At 45.3% G+C, this 21,517-nt stretch overlaps 1 protein-coding gene across 7 annotated transcripts in view; it reads right to left on the reverse strand.

Annotated features, from left to right (window-relative positions):
- The window catches only part of LOC125643730 (uncharacterized), a 67,440-nt gene that overhangs the window by 16,639 nt on the left and 29,284 nt on the right, over positions 1–21,517 (reverse strand). For 6 of the 7 annotated variants that reach the window (XM_075132847.1, XM_075132850.1, XM_075132851.1 and 3 more), the window contains one exon: positions 18,857–21,011. In XM_075132847.1, coding sequence (XP_074988948.1) covers positions 19,816–21,011 — 1,196 coding nt within the window. In that variant the 3' untranslated portion in view covers positions 18,857–19,815. Of the gene's footprint in view, positions 1–16,522; positions 16,537–18,856; positions 21,012–21,517 lie in introns of those variants that run through there. The other variant, XM_048866826.2, reaches the window with a different exon arrangement.

A 21,517-nucleotide genomic window follows, 5' to 3' on the forward strand; every position in this document is an offset into this window, starting at 1 on the left:
GAGGCGAGGGAGATTCCTGGACCTGAGAGAGGCCCTAGGAGCACATGCAGTGACAGTGGTGGGGATGAATGTGCTGCTGAGGGGGCGGGAAAGGGGGGCTCCTCCCCCAGAGTTCACTGCTGCTAGCAGGGAAAGGGCTGGGGGAGTCCTCCTCTCTGGGCCCTGTCCCAGAGCAGCCTGCCTGCACCCTAAACTCATCCCCAGCCCTGCCCCACCCCAGAGCCCACACCCCCAGCCACAGCTTTAACACCCCCCCACACACCCCCTCAACCCTCTACCCTAGCCCTGAGCCCCTCCACCACCCCAAACACCTTATCCCCAGTCCTAGCCAGAGCCCTCATCCCCCTGCACTCCAACCCCCTGACTTAGCCCTGAGCCTCTCCAACACCACAATCCCCTCATCTCCAGTCCCAGCCAGCACCCTCATCACCCTAACCCTCTGCCCGAGCCCTGAGCCCCTCCAGCACCCCAGACACCTTATCTCCAGTCCCAGTCAGAGCCCTCATCCCCCTGCACTCCAACCCTCTGCCCCAGCCCTGAGCCTCTCTAACACCCCAAACCCCCCAGCCCCAGACAGAGCCCTCACCCCCTACACCCCTACTCTCACCCTGAGCCCCTCCCACACCCCAAACTCCTCATCTGCAGCCATACCCCACAGCCCTCACCCCCCACCACCCCTCCCTCTGCACCCTCTCCCAGAGTCTGCACCCTGCACCCCAATCCCCTGCCCCAGCATAGGGCCTGCACCCCAGACCTCCTCCCCCATCCAAACTCCCTCCCAGAGCCTTAGGCAGGTGGGGGGTGGAGTTTGGGCAGGGGCGGGTTTTGGGCACCACCAAAAATTATATAAACCTGCCATCCCTGGAAGGCACAGATTTACAATCACGTTCCCCAAGTTCTCTCGGTTACCTGGAGTCTTCGCTCCGAAAGAAGCTAGTTACAGTCTGAAACTATCCCGCACCTTGCTTGGAACAGAAAAATCTTACCATGCAAAACAGGAAGAGAAGAAAGTGAACCGCAGCTACCGTGCTAGGGCTCCTGGTAAAAAATAAGGCAGCAGCAGCAGTCTCAGCAGCGGGAGCACTAGCCCTTGTCACGTGACAGTGGTAATGCTAAGGAACCAGGAATTGTCATGTGACAATAGCAGCAACTCACAGAATCCCTTTTTCCCAGAGCTGAACAAGGGATTTGTCTAGATGCAACCACTGGCTCATTTTGTTGTTCTTTAAATGTTAAATAATAGGCGAAAGCATAACAACTCTCTGCTCTGAACAAGACTAAACTAGTGCCAACAAAGAGAACGATTTTATTGTATGGAAATGAGAAACCGCTAGGTTTGATGGGTTCATTCAACAAAACAGTGTAAAGGAGTGCACTGGCCACAGAATCAATGAGTTCTGTAAAAAGAAAAGGAGTACTTGTGGCATCTTAGAGACTAACCAATCTATTTGAGCATAAGTTTTCGTGAGCTACAGCTCACTTCATCGGATGCATTCAGTGGAAAACACCACTGAATGTATCCGATGAAGTGAGCTGTAGTCCACTGAATGCATCCGATGAAGTGAGCTGTAGCTCACGAAAGCTTATGCTCAAATAAATTGGTTAGTCTCTAAGGTGCCACAAGTCCTCCTGTTCTTTTTGCGGATACAGACTAACACGGCTGCTACTCTGAAACCTGTCAAGTATCACATGTACACTTATTTGCTTCTACACTAAAATTAAAAATGTTGTAAATACAACGGTTGACCAAAATTCTGATAACAATAAAATACAATATTTGTAGACTATTAGAGGACAAGACTATTTTATGGCTTTAGTAAAACCAAGGATTTCCAAGTTAATTTACATAGAGATACATCAGATCTCTAAATCAGGAATACCTGAGCATTCTTATTCATGTCAGAAAATGTAACTGCCCAAGAAATTAAGATAACTGGGAAGGTCAGAAAGAGAAAGAACTTTCCTATTAATATCTCCAAAAGAAGTAATCCCCAGAAGACAAACCAAAGATACAGTATGCCATGCATTAGCCGAATGTTGCAATTCAATGAGAATGCCATATTAGACCAACTCTGGACAGGATATTAATATGACGATAATGGAGTTGCATTCTTCTCAAAACTGGACAACGTTAAGAGTTACCATCTGTCAGAACTATACCCTAGCTGCATCTACTCACATTGGCCTCTGATTCTATCAAAAATTGTCATTTGGAATACTATTGGCTGCAGAAACATTGCAAGATATTTGGAGACAAATAATGAGTCCTCTGAATAATGTGCTGAAATACAATGATGACATTCTTGTTTTTGCAAAAAGACATGATGAAAAGCTCAGGAGTGGCTCCTTGTTTTCTCCTTTCTCCTCACCAAAATAAGGCTACAAGCAATCTGGACAAAGACTTGTGAAAATAGAAAAAACTTATAATATAATGTATTGTTTTCCTATTTCAAGTTCCGCCATACAAGTAGCAAACACAGGTGTAAAAGCCTGCAAAATACATCTATTTTATATTAGAAAACAAAAAAGCTAGAGTAAATACAGTGTTCAAATCATATTACATATAAAAACTATGTTAAAAATTAGGTTGTAAATTCAAGCACTCCAAAGTTGGAAATTCCAGGTTTAATTCTTTAATTCTGCTTCTATGTGATTCCATGCTGTGCACTGCATGAGGCAGGGGTCCAGAAGAAAAAGTATGTTATCATGGACTTAAAGAATGCATCATAATGCATACACAGAGGGAGACCAATTTAAGATTGCACGTGCAACTTTATAGCTGGCATTTTCTAACTTTCAGCACTTAATTTTTAGGTACCACTCAGAAATGACCTTTCCTCATAGCCCTGGAGATCCATGGCTTTACTTGTTCTCTTATTCCATGTGAGAGAGCTTGTCAGTTTTGGGGATAGAAAATCCTGTTTAGAGGAGGAGAAATGAGCAAGATCAAGATTTTGTCATAGCTTCACTTATTATTTGCTAAAAAGAACTCTCCATGATTTTAAACCCAACTCCTGTCTATATATTGGGAGGTTCTCAGACCTGAGGAAGGGGTCTGTGAAGCTTGAAAGCTTGTCTCTTTCACCAACAGAAGTTGTTCCAATAAAAAGTATTACTTCAACCACCTTGTCTCTCCTATATATTGGGGGGACATTTCATGTGCATGTAAGGGAACTAGCTCTTGGGAAAATCAGATGTGCTTAGAAATATGTTGTGCCACCTGTCGCATAAAATCCCTCCTTTACCTGTAAGGGGTTAAGAAGCTCAAATAACCTGGTTGGCACCTGACCAAAAGGACCAATAAGGAAAGAAGATCCTTTCAAATCTGTGGGGGAGGTTTTGTTTGTGCTCTCTTTGTGTGCTCTCTCGGGACAGAAAGAGGGACCAGGCAGGGGAAAAAAACAACCCTCTCCTAAAAGCCTACCTGAATTAAGATTACAAAAATTGTAAGTAAAAGCAAGGAAATGCGTTAGATTGTCTTTTGTTTCAGCTTGTGAATTTTCCCTATGCTAAGCAAGAGGTTTATTCCTGTTTTTTGTAACTTTGAAGTTTTGCCAAGAGGAGAATGCTCTGTGTTTTAAATCTTATTACCCTGTAAAATTACCTTCCATCCTGATTTTACAAAGGCACTGCTTTTACTTTTTTCTTTATAATAAAGTTCTGCTTTTAAGAACCTAATTGGTTTTTAGCATCCTAAAAACTCAAGGGTCTGGTCTGTGCTCACCTTGTTTACCTATTTGGTTGGTATATTATTCTCAAGCCTCCCCAGGACAGGCGGTGAAGGGGTTTGGGGGGATATTTTGGGGAAACAGGAATTCCAAGTGGTCCTTTTCCTAAATCTTTGTCTAACTCACTTGGTGGTGACAGCAATACAGTCCAAGGACAAGGAAGAATTTGTGCCTTGGGGAAGTTTTTAACCTAAGATGGTAGAAATAAGCTTAGGGGGTCTTTCATGCGGGTCCCCACATCTGTACCCCAGAGTTCAGAGTGGGGAGGGAACCCTCACATGGGGACTTTAATATGCCACTTGTACATATCTAAAATAGCAGAGATAACACAAGATAGAACCAGACCCAGAAACGGAGGGATGTTTAGAATGCAGAACAAAGCTTGTCCAAGCTTAAACCAGGAGATCAGTTCTGAAAAAAAGGAATGAGGAAAAATATTGACATCACCAGCTGTTGTTAGTGGACATAAGATGTGTACTCTAAGATCCTACAGGGATCAAGGTACTAAGCACAAAAGAAATGGCAGCATCTTCAGCTCATTCCAAACCCAGCTGAATTACTGTGTGACCCTGATAGCAATGGCACTTCCATCACAATTTTAGTGACAGGAGCAAATGCTGTTGTGAATAAATCCTGAACTAACTGAAGAGAAGGCTACACCTTTGCGATTGGATAATCTAGACTAGGGGTAGGCAACCTATTGCACATGTGCCAAAGGCGGCACACGAGCTGATTTTTAGTGGCACTCACACTGCCCGGGTCCTGGCCACCGGTCCCGGGGGCTCCACTGCCGGCTTGGGGTACTGTCCACCGGTCCTCTACCAGCCAGGGTTCCATCTGCTAGCCCCACTCAGCCCGCTGCCAGCCCTGGGTCACGGCACTGGTCCCAGGGGCTTTGCTGCCGGCCTGGGGTACCGGCCGCTGGCCCACTGCCAGCTGGGGTTCTGGCCACGCGCCCCCTCAGCCCACTGCCAGGCCCCAGTCTCGGCCACCAGTCCAGGGGGCTCAGCTGCTGGCCTGGGATACCAGCCACCAGCCCCCTGCTAGTCGGGGTTCCAGTCGCTGGCCTCGCTCAGCCCTCTGCTGGCCCTGGGTCACAGCCACTTGTCTGGGGAGCTTTGCTGCTGGCCTGGGGTCCTGGCTGCCGGCCTGGGGCTCTGCAGCTTCCCCCAGCTATGGCCCTCTGGCCCCAGCCTGGGGCAGTGAGGAGTGCAGACAGGGCCAAGAGGGGGCGCAGTTCAGCATGGATCACATGGATTCTTATTACTGGCACACAAAACCTTAAATCTGAGCGAATAAATGAAGACTCAGCACATCACTTCTGAAAGGTTGCCAACTGCTGATGTAGACGAATCCACCAAACAAAAACCCACCTCTCAAAACCAGATGATGACCAGATCTGGATGAGTGCTGAAACTGCTTTCTCAGCTGGATCTTTTCTGTTGTAATTTGTTAAATATAGGTTCTGTTCTTTAAATCTGTCTTAGGAAGCTGGGGAGCATTCTCGGTAAAGCTCTCCAGCGACGCAATGGTAGAGACAGACAAGATTTAAGGTAATACTTCAGTAAATGGGAAATGACTGCCTAGGAAGGAGTACTGCGGAAAGGGATCTGGGGGTCACAGTGGAACACAAGCTAAATATGAGTCAACAATGTAACACTGTTGCAAAAAAAGCAAACATCATTCTGGGGTGTATTAACAGGAGTGTTGTAAGCAAGAAATGAGAAGTAATTCTTCTGCTCTACTCCATGCTGATTAGGCCTCAACTGGAGTATTGTGTCCAGTTCTGGGTGCCACATTTCAGGAAAGATGTGGACAAATTGGAGAAAGCCCAGAGAAGAGCAACAAAAATGATTAAAGGTCTAGACAACATGACCTGTGAAGGAAGATTGAAAAAATTGGGTTTGTTTAGTCTGGAAAAGAGACGACTGAGAGGGGACATAACAGTTTTCAAATACATAAAAGGTTGTTACAAGGAGGAGGGAGAATAATTGTTCTTCTTAACCTCTGAGGATAGGACAAGAAGCAATGGGCTTAAATGCAGCAAGGGAGGTTTGGGTGGACATTAGGAGAAACTTCCTAACTGTCAGGGTAGTTAAACACTGGAATAAATTGCCTAGGGAGGTTGTGGAATCCCCATCATTGGAGATTTTTAATAGTAGGTTAGACTAACATCTGTCAAGAATGGTCTAGATAATACTTAGTCCTGCCGTGAGTGCAGGGAACTGGACTAGATGACCTCTCGAGGTCCCTTCCAGTCCTATGATTTTATTATGCCAGTACCTGTTATATTATCCCAAGCACTCCTATTTTGGGGCATTTCTAAATGTGACATGATCAGCTACAGTCAAAATTTTTCAAGTGCCAGCAGATACCCTGTTAGTCACTAGAAGCCACTATTTCATTCACTGAGTAGACAACATTGGCTGTGCAGTGAGCCCAACATAGCAGGGCAGTGGGAGTAACCACAGTATTAACACCCTCAATAGTTCAGAATCATGAGTCAGACCCCAAAAAATCAAGAGACTTAAAAAAATATTATATCATGTTTTTGGTTATCTTTTGATGTTTGAATTCCTCCTGCCCACCCCCAGTGCGTGCAACAATTTCAGAGCTGCCCATTCTCCCAAATGTATAGAATGGTACTCAGTAGTGTGAATTCATTGTTTCATTTACTATAGTAATGTAAGCAGTCAGAGTGAGTCTCCCTTGACATCTGGTGGTGAGCTATGGAAAAGGACTTCAGGGGCTGATCTCTTTTGCATGGGCACACCCAACCTGCCTAGCACCCTTATTGGGGCAGGAGTAATAAAGGGTTGTTATCCCGGTTACGTGAATCAAGGACAGTAGAACTGTACTTGGCATTTTATGACTAAGGGACTCACCCTCAACTAAGCAGCACTCACTAGGCAAGGGGCATGGGTTCCAAAGCCCAGTGAATTGAGAGAGGTTGGGGATAGGTATTTGTACCTGGTAGTATGGGCCCCTTTTAAGGGTTCTAAACACCACCTTGATCCTTCCTCTCTCCACTGTGTAAGAATAGAGCTAATTTAGACTCAAGTAAGAGTCTTGTTACATGCTGCAGAGCTGAAATCACTGATACCTAGGTCTAAGCATTAGGCCTACTCTGGGCTAGTGGTTCTGATGCAAGAAGACTATCCAGGTGCACCAGCAGTGAGGCTCCCCTACTAACAGCTGAAATCACTGAGAGTTGAAATCACAGAGAGCTGTGTTAAGTAGCGGGGGCCTGAAGACATATTGGTGAGCTGATAGCAGGACGGCTAGTGGAGAAGTGCAGCCAGCTGGGTGGCTCGTGGAGAGGCGCGGCTAGCAGGACAGCTGGCAGAGAGGCATGGCCAGCTGGGCGCCTGGCGGAGGGGCGTGGCTAGCAGGATGGCTGGCGGAGAGGCATGGCCAGCTGGATGGCTAGTGGAGACACACAGCCAACTGAGCAGCTGGTGGAGAGGCGCGGCCAGCTGGGCGGCTGGTGGAGAGGCGCGGCTAGCGGGACGGCTGGCGGAGAGGACGGGAGCAGCATCCCACAGACAGATGTGGCAATCAGCTGTCGAGGGCCCGAGCAGCGGAGAGTGTAAGGTGCCTCCATACCTCCACCCAGGCTGGGAGGTGAACTCTACCAATGAACTTCTGAACTCTAGGGCTGCACTGACCAAGGACAGCAACTGTGAGTGGGGGGACTTTTGGGTTGCTGGACTTAAGACCCTGAGGGGAAAAGGACACTGCCCAACTTACTTGGCGGTGGGTCTTTTGCTCATGGTTTGTGTTATGAATCCTGTTTATTGCGTTTCCCGAACCTAATGCTGCATTGTTTCCCTCCTTTATTAAAAGGCTTTTGCTACACTCAGACTCTGTGCTTGCAAGAGGGGAAGTATTGCCTCTTAGAAGCACCCAGGGGGGTGGTACGTAATTATCCAAGGTCATTGGACGGGGGCTAGAGCCCGTTTTGCATTGTGTTATTGAAAAGGAACCCCTAAATACTGAACCCGTCCCTTGTTGCTGCCAACTCTGACGGGCAGCAGGGTTACAGTACTATTCATATTTAAAAACAGTATGCCCCCGGAAATATTTAGTTTATATATTATATTCACAACAACTAAGTTAATAACAGTGCAAGTTGACAACTTAATTGGTTAATAACAGTAAAAGCATTCTGATTGGTTAATAACTTTGAGCATAGAATCATAGAAGATTAGGGTTGGAAGAGACCTCAGGAGGTCATCTAGTCCAACCCCCTGCTCAAAGCAGGACCAACACCAACTAAATCATCCCAGCCAAGGCTTTGTCAAGCTGGGTCTTAAAAACCTCTAAGGATGGAGATTCCACCACCTCCCTAGGTAACCCATTCCAGTGCTTCACCACCCTCCTAGTGAAATAGTGTTTCCTATTCCACCTATTCCACCTAGACCTCCCACACTTCAACTTGAGACCATTGCTTCTTGTTCTGTCATCTGCCACCACTGAGAACAGCCTAGCTCCATCCTCTTTGGAACCCCCCTTCAGATAGTTGAAGACTGCTATCAAATCCCCCCTCATTCGTCACTTCTGCAAACTAAACAAGCCCAGTTCCCTCAGCCTCTCTTCATAAGTCATGTGCCCCAGCCTCCTGATCATTTTCATTGCCCTACACTGGACTCTCTCCAATTTGTCCACATCCTTTCTGTAGTGGGGGGCCCAAAACTGGACGCAATACTCAAGATGTTGCCTCACCAGTGCCGAATAGAGGGGAATAATCGCTTCCCTCGATCTGCTGGCAATGCTCCTACTAATACAGCCCAATATGCCATTAGTCTTCTTGGCAACAAGGGCACACTGCTGACTCATATCCAGCTTCTCCACTGTAATCCCCAGGTCCTTTTCTGCAGAACTGTCGCTTAGACAGTCGGTCCCCAGCCTGTAGTGGTGCATGGGAGTCTTCCATCCTAAGTGCAGGACTCTGCACTTGTGCTTGTTGAACCTCATCAGATTTCTTTTGGCCCAATCCTCCAATTTGTCTAGGTCACTCTGGACCCTACCCCTACCGTCCAGCATATCTATCTCTCCCCCCAGCTTAGTGTCATCTGTGAACTTGCTGAGGATGAAATCCATCCCATCATCCAGATCATTAATAAAGATGTTGAACAAAACCGGCCCTAGGACCGACCCCTAGTGTATTCCACTTGATACTGGCTGCCAAGTAGACATCGAGCCATTGATCACTACCCTTTGAGCACAACAATCTAGCCAGCTTTCTATCCACCTTATAGTCCATTCATCCAGTCCATACTTTTTTAACTTGCTGGCAAGAATACTGTGGGAGACCGTATCAAAAGCTTTGCTAAAGTCAAGATATATCACATCCACCGCTTTCCCCATATCCACAGAGCCAGTTATCCCATCATAGAAGGCAATCAGGTTGGTCAGGCATGACTTGCCCTTGATGAATCCATGTTGACTGTTCCCGATCACCTTCCTCTCCTCCAAGTGCTTCAAAATGGATTCCTTGAGGACCTGCTCCATGATTTTTCCAGGGACTGAGGTGAGGCTGACCGGTTTGTAGTTCCCCAGGTTCTCCTTCTTTCCTTTTTTAAAGATGGGCACTTGATTCGTTAATACTGTAGAACCTCAGAGGGACAAATACCTTGGGAATGGAGGTTGTTTGTAGCTCTGAAATGTTTGTAACTCTGAACAAAATGTTATGGTGGTTCTTTCAAAAGTTTACAACTGAACATTGACTTACTACAGCTTTGAAACTTTACTATGCAGAATAAAAATGATGATTTAACCATCTCAATTTAAATGAAACAAGCACAGAAACAGTCTCCTTACTTTGTCAACTCTTTCTTTAGACTTTCAATTTATTTTTTAGTAGTTTACATTTAACACAGTACTGTGCTGTACAGTATTTGCTTTTTTATTTCATCTCTGCTGCCTGACTGCGTATTTCTGGTTCCAAAGGAGGTGTGTGGTTGACCGGTCAGTTTGTAACTCTGGTGTACATAATGCAGAGGTTCTACTGTAATTAAATCACACACTGTTTTAATATCATGTGCTGCAAAGAGCCAAAGGAGACACATTACAGAACCAATTTCCGCTCGCGAGCCGCAGTCTGAGTTATCACTGGTATAGAACAAGGGGATTTGGGCCCCTGTTGCAGGAGCTCTCACTACAAGACTCAGCTGAGATCAAATCATAAAAGGTTGTCTAAAACACTGTCTGATGGCACGGAGAATTCACAGCTTCTCCCCAAACTCATATTCTACTTAATTAATTCTGCATCCCAGCTCAGCCTTCCCCCTACTCCAGCAATTAAGTATGCACCTCCAGCCCCAAGAACAACCTCCTCTTATTAATCCAGGAATTTATGTGTCCCCACCACTGTAGTGTCTATTTGGTGTACTTTTTTATTCCTGAGTTACATTCAAACAGGCCGTTGTCACTTGTGAATATCAATTTTTCCATTGTATATCTGCCTATCCCGTTTCTATGCTCCGACTATACAGTCAATACTAGGAAAGGAGGGTAGGCCACTTTCTGTTTGGGATCAAAGGGAGAAATTGGTGCTTGCATTAATTCAATTGCTTTAAAGCAAGAGAAACGTTCCACCCCAGCTACCCCCCTGCTCTGATTCAGCCACTGGCTGAGCAGCCAGAACATGCTATTGTGAGAGACAGGTGGAAAGTTCCATTTCCCTGTGGGGCTGTCCATGGATAAATTCTAGAGAATTTCACATAATTCAGTGCTTTTTTTTCTGACATAAAAATCAGAAATTAGCCATAGGGATTCTCAGAGGTGAGAGCACGGGAGAGATTGGAGGCTTAAGTTAAAAAAAACTGAGGTAAAATTCTGACAAGGACACATCTTTCCATGATGAGACATTCCCGCAGGGGTCAGATGGCTCATGCCACTGGCTTGTTTACTCTTCAGGTGCTGTAGCATTTCCCTCCAACAAATCCATAAAGCCCACCCCCATCGCCATGGCTCAGCAAAGCCAGTAGGTGTCAGGCTGTAGACATGTATATCTAGTTCCCTATAGTGTTGTAATGCTGCAATCCATCCCACGCACCCCAGAAACACAGCCTGAGGCCCCTTTCCCTCAAAGGCCTTCCAAACAACACGAGTTGGATGGGCTGGAGTTCAGATGAGCCTGAGAAAGCCAGGGGGTTGTTGCAGGGTAAACAGGGACGTTGTGAGAACCTCTGCTATTTGAAACACCATTTCTGACTTTTACCAAACTTCACAGCAAACTCTGCTCCGGGATGAGATAGGGCGTGTGACATTTCAATGGGATCCCATTTTTTGTGAGGGGGAAGTTGTGGTGAAGAGGGTTTAAAAATCAGGATTCAACCTTGACTATGGAAAGACTACTGCTTTCAGACTGTTTGGGGCGACATTTCTTGTCAGAGGGAACACTACAGCCAATACATTCTACCCTCTAACCCTGTGCCAGCACTTTTCCCCCATTTTACTGACCCCCTCCTAGCTGTAAGCAGATACCTCTATGTTCCTGCTCAGGACAGAGGGATGGGACCTCCCTGTAGCAGGACAGGGAATGACAAATTCTCATTCCTGTTGCTGCTACCAAAAGAAAAAAAAAAAGAGTTGGGGAGGAGAGGGGAAATGAAGGATCTGGCACCCCCATTCTGGTGCTTTCAGCCATTTTAGGGGAGATAACACACTAGTGTCAGATGAGCACAGTGATAGCCCCCACTTCCTGAGACCTCCTTTCTTGCTTCACTGCTAGTTGACTTCATTAACATGTCAGCTTGCCCACTAGTTCTCCTGGTGATACATACTACATCCACTTCCTCCAGACCACCCTTTCCACACCACCACAACTAATCTGGCATAGGAACTCTAAGGACCACAATGCTACATTCAGATCAACACCCGTCTCCTATCCCATCAAAAGAAGCATCGCAAACACAGCCTTGGTACAAAGTATATGGCGAGCCCTTTCTCTCCTTACTGGTAATTGCACCTCTAACCTCCTTGCAGGGAAAGGTGCACCAGGCACGCCCCCCCTGCCACCTACACAAACACCTTTTCAGGAAGAAGAAACACTGTCCCAGCAGTGATCCTCACTTGAATCTCCCATCACATCCCTTCTCCTCAAAACTTCAGAAGGGAACACAGAGAAAGGAGTAGCTCGTTTCCCCTTCATGCTATATGCCTTTTGCATATGCAGACCCTATATCTCATTATATATATAGCACGTTTGCTGCTCATTCCCAACTCTAGGTCTCTTTTGCCCATTGCTTCTTCTGCACATTTCACCTCCCACTGAATAGCTGTTTTTCTGATTCACCACTAAAATTTTACATTTCCCCCCAAATGCATTCCTGTTTTGTAATCTTCTGACCATATTTCCAGTCTCCCTAGGCCCCTTTGGATTAATCCTCTGTCACCTATAGAATAATGACTGGTTTGGAGAAAATAAATAACGAAGTGTTATTTATTCCTTCTCACAACACAAGAACTAGGGGTCACCAAATGAAATTAATAGGCAGCACGTTTAAAACAAACAAAAGGAAGTATTTCTCCACACATCACACAGTCAACCTATGGAACTCTTTGCCAGAGGATGTTGTGAAGGCCAAGTTATAACAATTCAAAAAAGAACTAGATAAATTCATGGAAGATAGGTCCATCAATGGCTATTAGGGATGGTGTCCCTAGCCTTTGTTTTCCAGAAGCTGGGAATGGGTGACAGGGGAATGGATCACTTGATGATGACCTGTTCTGTTAATTCCCTCTGAAGCACCTGGCATTGGTCACTATTGGAAGACCCAGTATGGCCATTCTTATGTCACCACGGCTCCCAACCCTTTCTTTCTCCCAAAGAGATCTTAGAGAAATTTCCCATTTCCTGGACAGGACAGTTCTGTTTCTATTTTAGGGTTTGTCTACACAGGGGATTTAATCAGCAGCTATTTGGCAAGCTTTAGGTAACACACAATAAGGAAGCAACACTATTAGCATGCCTACAGAACGGGTGTACCCACTTCAGTTTACATTATGGCATGCACACAGTGGGGGTCTGCTGCGTAATAAGCATGCAGCATGAGTCTTAGGGGATATCCCATGATCCTTTGCTTTGCTGCTGAGCTGTGTGCATACTGGGATTTTTCTCACTGCACATTATAGGATGCATATAGTGCAGGGGCGGGCAAACTTTTTGGCCTGAGGGCCACATCGGGTTTCCAAAATTGTATGGAGGGCTGGTTAGGGGAGGCTGTGTCTCCCCAAAAAAGCCAGGCGAGGCCCAGCCCCCACCTCCTATCCCCCTTCCCCCCCCCGCCCGCTTCTCGCCCCCTGACAGATCCCCTGGGACTCCTGACCCATCTACGGCTAGCCCACCAAGCAGATGATGTGGCAGCAGCTCCTCCAGAAACAGCAGCGACCGCTTCAGTGGTGGTGGAGGAAGTAGGACAAGGATGATGAAGGGGGGTGCGGAGGGTAACACCAAGCAACTGCTACTACAAGCGTGGTTCCTGGGGCAGTTTCACGTGGTACAATGCTGTTTCTGGACTTGGGAAAACAACATTGATTGGTGGGAAAGGATTGCACTGGAGACCTAGGATGAACAACAGTGACAAGAGAATTTCAGGATGACAAAGGTGATCTTTTTTGAAATATGTGTTGAAATAGCTCCAGAGCTGCAGTGGGAGTGTACCAACCTGCAATGCCCCATATCATAATGGGTTTTGATCAAGCTGCTTGCTCGTAAACAGGATAGACTCTCCTTCCCCGTCTGTACACCCCATTACAGTCCTCTCCCCAAAGTGCTGCAGGAGTGGAAGGAAATTTGCGAGTTATACTGGGAAGAATGTTCATGCAGCTATCCCTCATAATTTTCAGACCAAAACTGAGCAATTTCTCAGTCTCAGATTCTGCTTTATCTCTCCTGCAGACATGGTGAAAGTGAAGAGAAAAATAGAGAGGGTTTTGCACTTACTGACTGAAGCATTCACTGTTCCCAGGCTTTCTTTATGCAAGTGTGTGAAAAGCCATTAAAAGCGTTGCGATAGGGAGTTGTAGTCTTAGTACCTGTATGGATACGCAATGCCCATGTCTACTTCACGTAAACGGAGAATAATAAATGAACTTCTTTCCCTGTAACCACTGTCTCAATAAACAGTTGAATTTCCCAGAATTGCATGTTTTCATTGTTAGACTATGCTGTGGGAGAAGAAGGGAGGTGGGGCAGAGGTTGTGGCTGCCCTATGCTGCTGGCTGACATTTTGAGCAGACAAACAGGGTTGGGGAGTGGGGTGGGGGTGGTTCACTGGGCAGACAAAGGCAGGAAGGGAAAGGAAAATAGGTAAATCGGTATGTGCCCTCCGTTGCATGGTCTTGCAATCATTTGATGATCAGGACTCTAGGATGTGACAGAAGCCAACTGTTCAGCAAGAGGAGCCACCATTATGAAAATGTATATGCAGGAGGGAGCGGGCGTGCGCGAGAGTTGGCTGAGGGAGGGAGGTGAGGGCTAGAGACTCAGAAAGGCTTCTACTTCACATCTGTGAAAAATGGCTGTGGCTGTGGAACAGAACAGAAGGTACCACAGCAGTATAGTATAGTAATATATGATGAAGATAGACACTTACTTGCCGAGGTTCCCTCTATAGGATCTGCCTCCAGAGTCCCGGCCTGGGTTTCTGACTGGGAATTGGCCTCACAGCCTACAGGGCTGCCCTGAGGGTCCTGATCTGAGGAAATCCTGGGTTTCCAGGGAGATCTCTTCACCTTATCTTCATTGTGTCCCTCCTCCAATGACTTTCTGCTCATCCTTGGGGGATTGAGGGGCTTTTGGGTCACAGGGTCTACAACCTCCTTGGGTTCAGTAGTGATGTAATTGCATAAAATCTTGTCCAGCTCCCCCCAAATGGACACACTATACGTCCACATCCACACTATTTCCTGCCATCCCTGTGTGACGGGATCCCCAGGATGCAGCCTGGGACTGTGGGACTGCTGTGCCCCCTGAACTCTCTCCAGCCTTGGCTGTCTCTCACAATGCCTTGCTAATGACCAGCAGCAAACCCCTCCAGGTGCTGTGATCACGCAGCACAACAGCATGTAGAACCCCACACCCAGCTATATTGCATGAATGCTCCCAGAGCCACTCATGAATCACACAGAGAAAGGCACCAGAACCAAATCCCCCCAGCACTGTACCTTAGATATATATCATCTTGCACTGCTGAAGACGAGCAATGCAGATTTATTAATCGGTTCACCACTTCATCAATGGAAAGTGGATATACACCAGCCTTTGTAAAACCTGAGTGGATTTACCACACATTTCAAGACAAACTCACTGGTAAAGATAAACAATTAAAGAAGTGTATTGATTACAAAAGATAGATTTTAAGTGATATTAAGTGATAAGCAAAAAGGTCAGAGTTAGTTACCAAAAGAAATAAAATATAAGCACGCAGTCTAAACTCTCAACTCTATTAGACTGGGCAACATCTAGATTAAGCAGTTTTTCTCGCCCCACTGGATATTGCAGTCCTTAATATATAGATTTGTCCCTTAAATCTGGGCCAGTCTCCTTTGTTGGAGTTTTCAGCCTTCTTCTCGGTGTCTTTATTGTTTGCAGCATAGGCGGGGGCAGGAGAAAAGGCCAAGCACGTGGTCACTGTGTCTGTTTTATACTCTCAGTCCATGTGGTGGAAAATACAAGTCCAGGCATGTCTGATGGGCATTGCTGAGTCTCCAGGCAAGGCTGAGCAATTCCCCTAGTGTGGCCTCATGCAGGTGAGTCATTGCATCGTAGCTCCTTTGCTGGACAATGGTTATTGAAGGGTTGATTGACACCCCCACCTCGGTGCTGGCTACTTTCCTTACGGTTGCCTCTGGGGAGCTAATGTCTGGCTGAGTCCCTAATTTACAGCAGGTTTTAGTGACCATCATACAACACAATTCTCATAACTTCATATGCATTAATGATACACATATATAGATAGAGAAATGACTTTCAGCAGATCATAACCTTTCTCCGATACTTTTCAAGGCATGCTTTAGATGTAAGATCACAATAATACAAAAATGAGGAATATGGGGGTTCCAGGATGCTCCCCCAAGGTATAGAAAGTCACACCCTGGTTTTAGTGTAAATACCCCTGAGCTGTTTGCTCAGCATTGGTAGGCACCCAGTTGTAACCCCTTGCAGACATCTCCTTAGCCACATCCACAAAAAGATCTTTATTCCAGTGACTTGCCACATAAGATAGTTGCACCAACACTTCTCCCCAGATGGCTATGAGGTCTCAACACTCCAAAAGGCATAGAATAATAGAATCATAGACTTTAAGATCAGAAGGGACCATTATGATCATCTAGTCTGACCTCCTGCAAAACACAGGCCAAGGAATCTCACCCACCAACTCCTGTAACAAACCCCTAACTTATGTCTGAGTTACTGAAGTCCTCAAATCGTGGTTTAAAGACTTCAGGGTGCAGAGAATCCTCCAGCAAGTGACCTGTGCCCCACGCTGCAGAGGAAGGTGAAAAACCCCCGGGGCTGCTGCCAATCTGCCCTGGGGGAAAATTCCTTCCCAACCCCAAATATGGCTATCAGCTAAACCCTGAGCATGTGGGCAAGACTCACCAGCCAGACACCCAGGAAAGAATTCTCTGTAATAACTCAGATCACACCACATCTAACATCCCATCAGAGGCCATTGGGCATATCTACCGCTAGTGGTTGAATATCAATTAATTGCCAAAATTAGGCTATCCCATCATGTCATCTCCTCCATAAATTTATCAAGTTTAATCTCGAAGCCAGATATATCTTTTGCCCCTACTGCTTCCCAGAACTTCACTCCTTTGATGGTTAGAAACCTTCGACTAATTTCAAGTCTAAACTTCCTGATGGCCAGGTTATATCCATTTGTTCTTGTGTCCACATTGGTACTGAGCTTAAATAATTCTTCTCCCTCCATGGTATTTATCCCTCTGATATATTTATAGGGAGCAATCATATCACCCCTCAGCCTTCTTTTAGTTAGGCTAAACAAGCCAAGCTTATTGATTCTCCTTTCATAAAACAGGTTTTCCATTCCTCGGATCATCCTAGTAGCCCTTCTCTGTACCTGTTTGATTTTGAATTCATCCTTCTTAAACATGAGAGACCAGAACTGCACACACAATATTCCAGATGAGGTCTCACCAGTGCCTTGTATAACGGTACTAACACCTCCTTATCTAGACTGGAAATACCTCACCTGATGCATCCCAAGACCACATTAGCGGCTCATAGTCATCCTGTGATCAACCAATACTTCAAGGTCCTTCTCCTCCTCCGTCACTTCCAAGTAATGCGTCCCCAGCTTATAACAGAAATTCTTGTTATTAATCCCTAAATGCATGACCTTGCACTTTTAACTATTAAATTTCATCCTATTGCTATTATTCCAGTTTACGAGGTCATCCAGATCTTCCTGTATGATATCCCGGTCCTTCTCTATATTGGCAATACCTCTCAGCTTTGTGTCATCCACAAACTTTATTAGCACACTCCCACTTTTTGTGCCAAGGTCAGTAATAAAAAGATTAAATAAGATTGGTCCCAAAACTGATCCCTGAGGAACTCCACTAGTAACCTCCTTCCAGTCTGACAGTTCACCTTTCAGTGTGACCCGCTGTAGTCTCCCCTTTAACCAGTTCCTTATCCACCTTTCAATTTTCATATTGATCCCCATCTTTTCCAATTTAACTAATAATTCTTCATGTGGAACGGTATCAAATGCCTTACTGAAATTGAGGTAAATTAGAGCCACTGCTTTCCTTTTGTCTAAAAAAATGTTACCTTCTCAAAGAAGGAGATCAGGTTGGTTTGGCATGATCTACCTTTTGTAAAGCCATGTTGTATTTTGTCCCAATTACCATTGACCTCAATGTCCTTAACTACTTTCTCCTTCAAATTTTTTTCCAAGACCTTGCATACAGATGTCAAACTAACAGGCCTGTAGTTACCCGGATTGCTTTTTTAACCTTTCTTAAAAATAGGAACTATGTTAGCAATTCTCCACTCATACGGTACAACCCCTGAGTTTACAGATTGATTAAAAATTCTTGCTAATGGACTTGCAATTTCATGTGCCAGGTCCTCATCTGTTACTTCCAAGTAATGCGTCCCCAGTTTATAACAGAAATTGCATGTTCCAAAGTTTCTGAAATAGCATTACAGCAACACTGCTACAGCCAAATCCAGGAGCAAGTGGGCAACTTCTGGGCCTGTGCCAGTTTTTAAATGCAGGAAGGAACATCTGATGAACTTGACCTCAGAGCAGTGGAGGGCACACAGGTAAACAGACAGGTCAATAATGGACACCCACAAAGCAGTGTGGGATAGAAGTTGGAAGACTGCCAAAACAGTGTAGACAAACAAGGGACCTAACTTGATTTGCATCAAACAATACACTTTGAAAGAGAATTCCAGAGCTTGTGATAAATGTGGCATTCATGCGCTGTGACGAACTGTGTTGTGTATACGCAGACATTTTCACACTGGACTAACTTGAGTTAATGCGGACTAAACCCCTCCCATTTAGACACACCCATAAGGGTTTATACTGCCACCCATCATGCTAGTATCTGAGCACCTTCCATGTGAAATCAATAGCATTAGTCCTAATGGCCTTTATGGAGTCTGTCACTACTCCCTTTTCAGTATAAAAAATCAACTTAGAGTGTTTTTTTTTTAAATTAACACATTTTAAGTTGATTGGTTTCAGGTTTTTGTTTTTTGTTTTGATATTTATGAGAGGGAGGTGAGGGAGGGGTTGAATGCATTTTTGGGGGTAAAAGAAGGTGGCAATGCCTTTTGCTCCCGTTCAGACTAAGTGGGTGAGGCTAGTATAAAACATCAAACTAAAATGATTTGTCTAATAATTTTAGATTTTAACACGTGTCACACGTTTTCTCCAATAATCCCAGTTATTTGCTTACCTGTACAAAGACAAGTGGGTGAATGTAATCAGAGCCCAGCTATTGAGATGCAACTATAAGCCCCATCTATAGAGCCAGAACCTCCAAGGGAGTCTTTGATATAGAAAATGGGCTAGCTGAGTATCAAGGAAAGAGGATGTAGGGACTCTTGACACAGCAGGAAACACGGATCATTTTAAACAACTTTTTATTAGAACTTTAAAAAAACAATAAAGATAATGTTTTTTGAAACTAAAATTAAACTCAGATACCCTGTGAAATCCATATTTCAAAACACACACACAAATAAAAACACACAACCATGCTCCCTGCACTCACAAAAAGAATCCTCAAAGTTCATAACTTCAAGAAAAATTCTTGTCAGTAACAAGGGCTACAGAATCCCAGAGAAGGAAGCTGGTTTCTTACATTGTAAACTCTTCCGGGTAGGAACTGTGCAAACCTCATTGTGCACCACCTAGTACAATATAGCCCCAATTCCTGATGAGGCCTCTGGTCACTACTTTAATATAGACATTAAATAATAAAATCCTCCTGTGAGAGTGATTATCGTTATTATTATAGTCTCCGTTTTACAGATGGGGGTGGAGGGGGGAGAACAAAGGCACAGTGAGGAAGTGAGCTGCCCAGAATTACCAAACAAGTCTGTGACAGAATTGGGAATAGGACCCAAGAGTGTTGACTTTCCACCTTCTGCTCAATCTGCTAGAAGATGCTCCACTTATTTCCCACTATAAATTGTCTGGTGCCCTCCCTGTGCTCATTTTTTCATTCCTCTTAAATATATTTATTAAAAATGACTAAAATGACTTCCCCTTAATTACAGTACATACTTCCCCCTTCCATCACCCAAATGACCCCCCCCCCCAGCACCTCCTGGTCCCTCCTCTGGCTCCAACCATGCATTTCTCCCTACACCCTAGGGCCCTACATGACTCTTCTTCCAGCACCAACACTGCCTCTTTGTCTAACTCAACCACCTACACTCCATCCTCAGCAAGGCATTTTTCATTCACTATGAAAAGGGAAGAGCCCTGTGGCCCCAAAGTGGAAACACAACTGGCTTCCATCCACTGGGAGACCCTGGAAGGATATTACATATGAAGTTTTCTCCATTTTCAGACAGCTCTTAGGGCTCCCCCACAATGTGGATTCTCTGATGTCGAATAAGGGCAGAGCTCACAGTGAAGCCTTTCCCACAGTTGGCACATTCATAGGGTTTCTCCCCAGTGTGGATTCGGCGATGCTGGATAAGATGTGCACTCTGACGGAAGCTTTCCCCACATTCAGTGCATTCATAGGGTCTCTCTCCTGTGTGGATTCTCCGATGTCGAAGAAGGGCTGATCTCCAAAGGAAGCTTTTCCCACAGTCAGCACATTCATAGGGCCTTTCCCCTGTGTGGAATCGCCGGTGCTGAATGAGGTGTGAGCTCACTGTGAAGCTTTTCCCACACTCAGCACATTCATAAGGTCTTTCCCCCATGTGGAATCTCTGATGCTGAATGAGGGCAGAGCTCACACTGAAGCTCTTCCCACACTCAGCACACTCATAGGGCTTCTCGCCTGTGTGGACTCTTTGATGTTTCATAAGCTCTGAGCTCTGACTGAAGGTTTTCCTGCACTCGGCACATTCATAAGGCTTCTCTCCAGTGTGGGTTCTCTGATGACGAGTAAGGGCTGAGCTCACACTGAAAGTCTTCCCACAGTCACCACATTCGTAGGGTCTCTCTCCTGTGTGGATTCTCTGATGCTGGATTAGCTGCCAGTTCCCACTAAAGCTCTTACCACATTCGGCACATTTGTAGGGTTTTTCTCCTGTGTGGATTATCTGATGCCGAATGAGTTTTGAACTCATACTGAAGCTTTTCCCACATTCAGAACATTCATAGGGTCTCTCCCCTGTGTGGATTCTTTGATGCTGAATAAGGTGTGATCGTTGTCGGAAATTTTCCCCACACTCGGCACATCCAAAGGGTTTCTCTCCAGTGTGGATTCTCTGGTGCTGTCTGAGGTTTGAACTCACCCTGAAGCTTTTCCCACAGTCATCACACATTATTGATTTCCTCCTCATGGAATTTACCTGTTGGACAATGTCTGGCAGTTTCCTGAAAGTTCTTTCACATGCAGTTGATTTACTTTGTCTCTTCCCTGGAAGAGTTTGCAGATGCCGTTCCGATCTGCGTTGACCGCCACAGGCTTTGCCCTGTTCAGGACTCTGGGAAATATTCCTTTGGAGCATTCGTGATAACTTGTCCTGTGGTTCCATTGACTCAGGACCTTCCTGGTGTGGATTCTCCTCCTCATTCTCACTCACAATCCCATCACCTAGTCAATAAAATGAGAATCCAGAGATAAGTCACAGGAGAGAAACGAAACCTTAGAACAAGGACTCATCTTGAAAATCTTATTTACATATGAACATATGACACCTGCACTTGTTACATGTGACCCCACAGGGTATGTCTACACTTCAAGCCTGGGGTGTAGTTCCCAGCTTGTGGAGACATATTCATGCTAGTTCTCATCTAAGTTAGCATGCTAAAAACAGAATGCAGCCCCAGCAGCAGGATGGGCTAGCCACCCTGAATACATGTTTATGGTCTTGGACAGACAAGCATGCCAGGTGGCTCCCTCCAGCTACTTGTCCTACCATGGCTACATTTTATTTTTTGTTTAAATAAATGCCTATAGATATAGTGTATACTCCTGGTTAGTAAAAAGTACCAAATTTCGTGTAAAGGCTATATTTGGTTGAAAAGCACTATATTTTTAATAGTTATACCAACCATGACACTTAACATTTCTTTAGGAAAGTAACTAAAAAGTACAAA

The sequence above is a fragment of the Caretta caretta genome, chromosome 10 (genome assembly GCF_965140235.1).
Source record: "Caretta caretta isolate rCarCar2 chromosome 10, rCarCar1.hap1, whole genome shotgun sequence".
Classification (NCBI taxonomy): Eukaryota; Metazoa; Chordata; order Testudines; family Cheloniidae; genus Caretta; species Caretta caretta.